Source organism: Tachypleus tridentatus, chromosome 7 (assembly GCF_004210375.1).
Source record: "Tachypleus tridentatus isolate NWPU-2018 chromosome 7, ASM421037v1, whole genome shotgun sequence".
Taxonomy (NCBI): Eukaryota; Metazoa; Arthropoda; class Merostomata; order Xiphosura; family Limulidae; genus Tachypleus; species Tachypleus tridentatus.
Window position 1 is genome coordinate 83,001,396 of NC_134831.1, and position 10,257 is coordinate 83,011,652.

The window sequence follows — 10,257 nt, forward strand, 5'->3', positions numbered from 1 at the left end:
TTGTCAGATCAGAACAAAATTCTGAGTTTATACCGAATAACATGTGTAAAAAAAGACGATGTACTCTTAGCTTCTATTTTATTGGACAAGATTAGCCTATTGGGTTTAAATACGAATTACTGGAATTCCGTTTCATCGGTATCAGTTTACGAAGGTTATATTTACTTTTTGCATATTTTAATCTGGATATCATTACACGGTATAATAATGGCACATGTATGTATATATATATATATATATATACACGTTATATACTGATATAGAGTTATTTTATTTATTGATATGAATTATATATAAAGATCCGTAATAAAACTTCTTACAAGTCATCATGAGGATCTAATTTACTTGAGCGACCTTTTGCTATCATCAAGTTTCACACCTTACAGACGAGAAGTTTTACATGATATATTAAGTTTCACACCTTAAAGACGAGAAGTTTTACATAATATACCAACTTTCACACCTTACAGACGAGAAGTTTTACATAATGTATTAAGTTTCACATCTTATAGACGAGACACTTTACAAAACATATGGCAGTCATAATTATGGGGAATAAGTCACAGTGTTATCTATGTAAAGTGATGAAATTATTCGCCCCTCCCTAGTACAGCGGTATGTCTCCGGATTTATAACGCTAAAGTAAAGGGTTCGATCCCCTCGCTGAGCTCAGCAGATAGTCCGATGTGGCTTTGTTATAAGAAAAGACATGAAATTATTTTATTACACATTTCAAAAACAAGTTTTCGAGTAAAACAAAATCTGAACATTTATCAGTTTTTGCTGATGAGTTATTCGATCCTCCAAACAGAACGAAAGACTGTCATTTGGGCTCGGCATGGCCAGATGGTTAGAGTGCGTGCTCGACTTGCAATCTAAGAGTCGTAGGTTCGAATCTCCGTCACACCAAAATATGTTCGTCTTTTTTCAGCCGTGAGGCTGTTATAATGTGACGGTCAATCCCACTATTCGTTGGTAAAAGAGTAGCCCAAGTGTTGGCGATGGGTGGTAATGACTAGCTGCCTTTCGTCTAGTCTTACACTGCTAAATTAAACACAGCTAGCGCAGATAGCCCTCATGTAGCTTTGTGCGAAATTCCACTACAAACAAACAAACAACTTCGAAATTTTAAAGCTAAATGCAGATAAGCTTGACATGAAACAGAAAGATGTTTTAAAAACGACTTTTTCGTTTCGCATTTTCTAAAGATTTTTAAAACTCGTAGAATAATATTTAAAAAAAAGTGTGTGTATTTGAAGAAATGCTTGTTTGTTTCAGAGCAAAGCCACATTAGGCTATCTGCTGTATCTGCCCTGGATTTTAGCGTTGCAAATATGTAAATTTACCGTCGTCCCTCTGGTATTCGCTGGACGATTTGTCATAAAACGAAAGAAAGAGTACTACGATCGCAAAGCATAAAACAGACAGAGCTGAATATAATCTTAATTAATTAAAATCACACAGTTTGAAGTTTTTTCAACTAAACATTTTTTCTCTTATTATAATCTGAAATTATAAAACTAAATGTAGGGGAACTTGATTTGAGACAATCTGAATATAATCTCAATTAATTAAAACCGGTCTAAATTTCTTGCAACTGAGCATTTTTTTCCATTATTATAAACCGAAATTATAAAACTAAATGTAGGGGAACTTAAGACAATCTGAATATAATCTTAATTAATTAATACCGGTCTAAATTTCTTGGAACTGAATATTTTTTTCCCATTATATTTCGAAATTGTAAAGCTTATCTGAAGTGGTCTGAATACGATTTTAATTAATTAATACTACGCAATATGAAACTCTTCGTACTAAATAACCGTGTACGGTTTCTTGAAGCAAGAACTGCTAATTAACAAACTAAACACTATTTATAGACCTTTTCAGTTACTGCCCACTTTCCGGTTATCTTTTTACGATATGAGGTGTATTTTTTACGAAACCTAAAAATTCCTTTCTCGAAAACTCTTACCCTAAAAACTGGCGTTGAATTATCTATTATTTAGTTTGTTTTTTTTTAAAGAGGCTGGAAGAGAAAGCGACCTACCTTCAGAAGTTTCTTACAGGAAGATACGTAAGGATGAGCTGAGTCTAATTCCGCAGGAACACTGCTGGGGTTCTGGGTGTCCTCGTGCTGAGCAAAAAGTTTCACCATCTGCATGACAACTCCTTGTGGCCGAAGAAGCTTTACAGTAAAGTTCAAGCCATCAGACAAAAACACCTTTGCGTACAGAGCTTCTAGAACTGGTAAACTGTGAGGTACTGTGTCCACAAAAACATCGATTGGAAGTTCTGCTAAGATGGCTTTAAAGGTGGAATAGTTTAAGCGATTGATGAAATTAGCAGCCTCGCGATATTGGAAATTATCGTAGAGAAAGATGACCCTTTGTATGGCAACTCCCGGACTGACATCGGCTATCGTCATACTGGCTACCCGACTGTCCATGTCCTTTGGAAACCCTTTTACCCAGTCTGAGTTTCGCCATGTAAGTTTTTGGACATTACGACGATTCGATCTTTCTGGTCTAATGCGGCTTCTTCTCTCTATGACAGACCATCCTCCTTGTTTATTGTAGGCCCATGCAGTGTGACTGGATACCTTGTCCATCAGTGGCGGTGGCACGTGCAGCATTGCGCGTGCGTTGGTCATAAATTTTCAGAGTTAGGTGTTTTGTCTTCTTATTTTGAAATATTTTAGAAATTAACGACTTATTTGTTACAAAAGATGGATACGGTGCTTCAGTTCCTCGTATTTCAGATTATCGAAGTTAACTCTTTTTCTCTCTCTTTACTGTTCTCTTAAGTCTTGGTGCTACTGTCTTCTTGTTCAAAGGTAGCGTCCGACATAAGTTAAGTTTGGACCAGAAATGCTCGATAGCGAGCTAGTGTGTCAGTAAGTCTAACTGGCCATCAATGCAGGCTACATGCAATAAGAGGTCGGCGGCCAGACGGGTTAGTGGCAGCGCCTCGGGCTTCAAACTGTAGGTACTAGTGCCAGTAGGCCAGGGTTACTCGTGCCTCCCCCTGTGCTGACTGACTGACCTGATAAAACTTTTTAACCTGGATGATCTTCCCTACCTTCCCGGCACACAGGAATGCGATGATGATGGGTGAACGAGTCTCGGTGATCACGTGCTCGAAAGCGGTCGAACCGGGCCGTGTTGTGGCGGATCCCGCAGGCTGCCGTTCTCAATGACTGGGATACCCGACGAAGCTAAAGCCACACTATTAATGACAGCAAGGTGGTTTGTGTGCTTTGTATCTTGCCGCCAAACCTGTTCCACCAACTCAGAACGCATGTGCGCATTAGCACGTTAATAGTATTCATTCTTATAGCTGTCGTAGTTCGCCCCGTTCTACCCCACCTGGTGCCGTGACTTAGAAGATGTGGACCTTTCCTCTTTATTCTAAAGCATTCTCGATAGATAATAAATAACAACTTCTATTGAAGTGATGATACAATCACAAAGACAGTGGTATGGGTTCTAACAACTCTCTAGTGTCTTTGTTTTATAGACAGGCGTGAACTAATAGCCCAAAGGTAAACTTTATATATCAGTTGTGGATGATTCAAGTTCAGTCAACTTATTATACAGTGCTATCTATCTATCTACGTGTAATATTTTCAAGTGACTAGTAACAGAATATACGAACAAACAGTGGAAGGTCGATTATTTTTTAAACAACGAAAACATTTTTATAATACACATGTCAATCATGTAACAAACGTATAGTTTTAAAACTCCGAAGTCTCCAACCAAAATTAACAAAACAAAAATATTTGCTGTATTCAGGTTTTAGACACATTGTTTCTTATGTCATTTACTAAGAAATAAAAGTTGTTTCATATACGACTTTTTGGTTTCACATTTTATAAAATTCTGGGAAAATGGTGAAATATGTTTTTTTTTTTAAATTATAAACATTTGAGGAAACGCTCGTTTGTTTTAGAGAAAAGATACGTTAGGCTATCTTCTGTGTTCTCCCTGGACTTTAGTATTAAAAATTCGTAGATTTACCCTCGTCCCATCAGTATTCGCTAGAGAATTTGTACATATCTTGAGCAAGACGATGTGGTAAAACGAGAGAAAGTGTATTACGTTCGTAAAGCGAAAAAAAAAAAGAACACGGATGAATAAAAACCCAAAACAGAATCTTTTGGGCCTGAATATTGTCAGGTATAAACTACCATCATGTCATGATCTTCACTACCAAGGATTTGTCTGAAACATTTTTACTAAACAGTCGATACGACAAACATTTATAAAATGCGTGTATGTGTATTTCTTTATAGCAAAGCCACATCGGGCTATCTGCTGAGTTCACCGAGGGGAATCGAATCCCCTGATTTTAGCGTTGTAAATCCGAAGACTTACTGCTGTATCAGCAGGAGACACGTTTAAAAGACTCCGAAACTTTGAAAATAAGGCTGTTTCCAAACATAAGGCAAAAATATTAAGTCATAGAGATTACCACAACGTGAACTGTAAATTAAAGGTAAAATTACTAAAGTATACGAAAAGAAGAAAAAAAAATTAAATTATCGGAAATCGAATACAAATATTTACCAAGCAGGAAAGAATGTAAGACCAAGAGAACGTAAGAGGAATTATTAAATAGTATAAAAGAGGGTTTAACGTTTGCAAAACCCCAAAATCACAACGACTCAAAGAGCAGTATATTATTTTACGGGAACAAAACGTGAATGAAGGACCCTATCAACGAGAGTAAATATGCTTAAATACTAGTGTTAGGCTCTCATGGCCAGATGGTTCGAATCCCTTTCACACCAAACATGTTCGCCCTCTCAGCCGTGGGGGCGTTATAATGTTTTCGATCAATCACATTATTCGTTGGTAAAAGAGTAGCCCAAGAGTTGGCGGTTGATGGTGATGAATAGTTGCCTTCCCTCTAGTCTTACACTGTTAAATTAAGGGCGGCTAGCACAGATGGCTTTCGTGTAGCTTTGCGCGAAATTCAAAAATAATAACCTAGTGTTTACCATGAAAAGGAAAAAAGAATTACGAAGTCTTAGGGATAGAACCTTTTTTTTTCCTTTTTAAAGACCATGACAAGTATTACAATGACTGTTATGAAGATGAAGAAAGGTCAAATGCTGTTACAAAAATTTCTATAATTAACCCAGGGGATTTTTTTTACAAGATTCTTGTATTGCTATGGCAATATGTAAGAAGTAATAGGGCTGATAGAAATGACCCATGTACTGTCCGAACAGAAATGTTACCTTGTAGATGAAAGAAAGAAAGTAAGGCCTAACTTTAATAAGAGTTTTAAATTGCTACAATGTGACTATCACAATGTGAAGACATTTGAGGTCCTCCAAGTTGCTAGAAAGAAATGATCAAAATGACCAACAGGGAAACGAAAGTTGGTAATAATCCAGAAAGTGTTTAAAACAAGGTTGTTATACAGTAGAAAATAAAGCTCCTAAAGAAATGAATAAACAGCATGTAACTCTTAAAGATGGGCGCTTTGTTTAATGTGGACATATATATAACATTATTCATCAAACATGAAATATAGCTGTATACGATCTGCACATAAGAATATCTTGACCACTTATAACTGAAAAAAAAAGGCCAAATCTGTTTGGCCTGTCGATAGTTAGAACGGATGATGGCCAACAGAAAAGATGGGTTTAATATTAGTTAAAATAAATACAAGTAACAATAACAGGTACCACTGACGCAAATAAGATAGAGATACCAATAATAAGTACCACTAACGTAAGTAAAATAGAAACACTAATACCATGTACTACTGACTTAAACAAAATACGAACACTAATAACAGATACCACAAACTCAAACAAAATACAAATACCAAAAACAGATATCACTTATTCAAACAAAATACAAACACCAATAACAGATACCACTGATTCAAAGAAAATACAAATACCAAAAACAGATATCACTGACTCAAACAAAATACAAACACCAATAACAGATACCACTGACTCAAACAAAATACAAACACCAATAACAGGTACCACTGGCGCAAACAACGTTTTTTTTTTTTTTATCAGAATAGAATATACTTAAGACCCGTTTACAGTTGATATGTTTAATTAGCACAACAAAAGTCATGTATGACATATAAAAGTTCGTCATCTATAAATAAGAATAAAAAAAACAACATTTAGACTCTTTAAATATTTTCTACCTTCTGGCATCTTAGTTAACAAATAGTTGGATTATTTCGTGTAATCAACAGTGATAATTGCTTGTTTGTTTTTGAATTTCGCGTAAAGCTACTCGAGGGCTATCTGGGCTAACATTCCCTAATTTAGCAGTGTAAGACTAGAGGGAAGGCAGCTGGTCATCACCACCCACCACTAACTCTTGGGCTACTCTTTTACCAACGAATAATGGAATTGACCGTAACATTTTAACGTCCCAACGGCTGAAAAGGTGATCATGTTTGGTGCAACGTGGATTCGAACCCGCCACTCTTGGATTACAAGTCGAACTCACATGGACACGCCGGGCCAACAATGATAATGCCGTGAGTCACAGGACAACAGTAAGTTGAGAGATCGTATCTTGGACTTGTTTGTGATATAATTATTGTTTACTTGCAGTTTACTTAATCGTAAGAATAATGTGCGGAATCCCAAATGAAAGAATCACAGTTTTGATTTGAACCAGACAAGCGTTTAAAAAAACGGCCAACTTTACTTATAAATTGTTCTCAGTGGTTGAAGAAAACGGTCTTGTGAACGACAATAGTTTATCAGCTGTGACAAGGAATTCAGGACCTCGAATATCGGTCATATTTACATATGATAGACTATCAGCAATACCTTTGTACTTGAAAGAATGCTAAACCATATTTCTATCATTCGTTTATATGGTAGTTCTTCACTGTTTCAAGTTTTTTTCCTTTTAGACTTTCGTTTACGTTAGACCAGAAAATCTTATTTTCAACCACAAGAAAATTTTTATTTTACGAGACGACAAATGTAAAGTAAAATTAGTTAAAGTCTTCTAAAAAAAAATGTACATTTTAATGCCTTATCAGAAGGATTCGCAGAATCGCTACACCTTTTGTTTTATTACACTTTTATAACTTTAACTGAATTAACGAGGCAGAGACACTGGGCAAAACGCCCTTCTGTAGAATGTTGACCTCATACCCAGTTAAGTAGAGCTGGTCGGGCACTTTTTTTATGGTGTGAAGATTATAATATATTCAACATAAGTACGGGGAAGGAGAGGAATGGAAGAGACAGGGAAGGGGATCTGTAATTATTAAAATGATGCTATTGTTCTGTTTTAACTTTGCTGTTGAGGCTAGTATTAACCAAACATCTTTTAACTTGCTCAGATTAGGAGGCGATCATTCAGAACTTAAACGTTGCGAAATATTTTCATAAAGTTTGTGCAGTCATGACTACGTATTCAGAGTATCAAAAGTAAAAGGGGTGAATAAATACAAGTAACACCTCTGTTACGCATGTTTTCTACTAAAAGATTGACGATCCGTGAATGTGATGTTTTAAATTACTCAGTATGGAACAAATAGAAGCGTTGCGTAACAACGGTTGTCAGTGTGATAACACATAAACAGCCTGTGTTTAGTTCTGCTTGCTCACCTCTTACAATTTCTAGAGAGATCAATGGAGTCAATAAATATTTTTTTGGTTTGTCGAGAGGAGAACCACATACTTTTTAAGATGTTTAAAAGCATAATAACACTAGTTTTTAAAGCTATTTCTCTTAGAAAGGTATTATAATAAAGTAGCAACTTTCCGTGATGGGCTGTGTGATAGATTCGAGTCTGAAGCATCTGCCACACGAATTTTTTCAACACCAATGAACAATAGTATGCTGTTCTGGAATTTTCGATGGCTCAACGGCGGGTCTGAGGGCTTATAACGCTGAAAATAGCGTTTTGATAAGCGTTGTGGGAATATGACTGATATAGCTCATTATGTGGCGTTGTGCTTAACGAAAAACACATGAAATCATTGCACCTGTTTACAGTTTCTGTATAAATAGATCAAACTTCCCCACAGTCTATTTCTTCTTTGTTAAAAATATCTTAATCTCATGGATGTTGTCAGCAGGAGTCATATGAAATATATTTGACTCCCGAACTAGTTGACCAAAGTATGTCTCATCCCAGTTTAGATGTCACAAACCCAATATGTAGTTTTCATTAATTATCATTTGTTTCCTGTTTTGAATATGTTACTTTAGGTATTGTTTATTTTTTCAAATGGTCTAAGATGGCACGCTTTACCACCTTTTTAAATCTTGGTATGTAATGTAAGTGCCAGCTACCATAATTCAGGACCACTGAAAGTGGAAAAAAAAAAGAAGGTAAAATTCATCCATGTGAGCCATACATTAACCCCAGGAACAAAACTTTTTTTTCACGCATTGATAATTTTGAGAAATCTCTAACTTATTCTCGTACCACATTTAGGTATTATCCACATCTTTCATTATTATAGTATCATGAGAAAATATTTTTTCTTAAGTTTTATCAATAAGAACAATTATTCATTCGTCTACTGTTGAAAACAAAAACAATTGTTTGTTCGTATACTGATAAAAACAAGAACAGTTATTTTGTTCCTATACTGCTAGAAACAAGAACAGTTATTTTGTTCCTATACTGCTAGAAACAAGAACAATTATTTGTTCATATACTTTTTAAAATAAAAACAATTATTCATTCGTCTACTGTTGAAAACAAGAACAATTATTTGTTTGTCCACCATTCACTTGCTTCCCATTTTAAGACACATTGTAATTAATGTTATTTTTACATATATAATACCTAATATTTCAACAATACAACCTTCGTATTTGTTTGTGTGTATTTAAGTAGAAAGCTATAGTTTCTCTGTATCCACCACTGGTATCAAAACTCAGTTTGTGGCGCTTTAAGCCATCTGGTTTAACCGCTGAGCCACTGGAGAGACAACTATATATGGTTAATATTATCTTTAATTATTTGAAGGTTTGTAATACGAAATTTATTGCTATTTTTTTTTATAATTTGTGACAAGTCCTTACACTCAAGAGGAATTGAGTACATTCAATATTTTTATATTTTGTTAAATAGAAAGGAATTAAAAGTAAGATATAGTTTATGTTTATTTCGTTAGCATGTTGAGCATGACACTTTGGTAACACAGTATGATCATGTGGTTTATTTCACTCAAAGTACCTTGAGTTTCTTTAAATCCAAGAACGATATATTCTTAGCATATGAAATCCAAACTCTCTAATCTAATTGGTTAATCTAAATGGACATTCCACGGTTTGTACACCTGTCTATATGTTTTGCAATGGAAAGTGCACTGCTCTTAATAGGCGGAGCGGGTCCTAATAACTGACTAACCAACCGTAACATGTATAAAAAAAAAAGTTCACCGACTTTTACCTGAAAACAAACTATTACGGGTTTCGTCAGATACAATTGTATATTTGGTCTTGTTTTACTTAAATGCATCGCATTACACCATCTGTACAATATGAATTTATATATGCGTAGTTACAGCAAACTTAAAAATGTAAACACATTTAAGCCTAAAACACTATGCAAAACATATTTTCTCTGGCAAAGCCACAATAGCTTAAAGATACATCCACATCTAAATTAGCAGTACATCTGAGTGCAAAATGACGCATTAGGGGAAGTGATCACAAGTTTGGTCATGATGTATGTTGGGTAAAATTTGTTAAATAACTGCTTCCTAGTAGGGTTAAGTTTTTTTTACAAACATGGATATTTAAAACGACATAGCTTCTTCCTGTCTCTCACACGTTGGTTATCTTGTAGGCGACATAGCTTCTCTCTTCTCACAGACTTTGGTTGTTAGGTAGACGACACAGCTTTTCTCTTTTTTCGTACTTTGTTGACTAGTATACGATAAAGCTTCTATCTGCTCATAAACTTTGGTTGTTAGGTAGACGACATAGCTTCTCTCTTCTCACAGACTTTGGTTGTTGAGTAGACGACATAGCTTCTCTCTTCTCACAGACTTTGGTTGTTAGGTAGACGACATAGCTTCTCTCTTCTCACAGACTTTGGTTGTTAGGTAGACGACATAGCTTCTCTCTTCTCACAGACTTTGGTTGTTAGGTAGACGACATAGCTTCTCTCTTCTCACAGACTTTGGTTGTTAGGTAGACGACATAGCTTCTCTCTTCTCACAGACTTTGGTTGTTAGGTAGACGACATAGCTTCTCTCTTTTCTCACACTGGTTGTCTAGT

General features: G+C 35.5%; 1 protein-coding gene across 1 annotated transcript in view; it reads right to left on the minus strand.

Annotated features, from left to right (window-relative positions):
* Nucleotides 1-3,291, minus strand: part of LOC143256068 (uncharacterized) — an 88,987-nt gene extending 85,696 nt beyond the window's left edge. Inside the window, exon 1 of the mRNA XM_076512743.1 lies at nt 2,051-3,291. Within this exon, the coding sequence (XP_076368858.1) occupies nt 2,051-2,653 (603 nt within the window). The 5' untranslated portion in view covers nt 2,654-3,291. The remainder of the gene's footprint in view (nt 1-2,050) is intronic.
* Nucleotides 3,292-10,257: the final 6,966 nt, after the last annotated feature.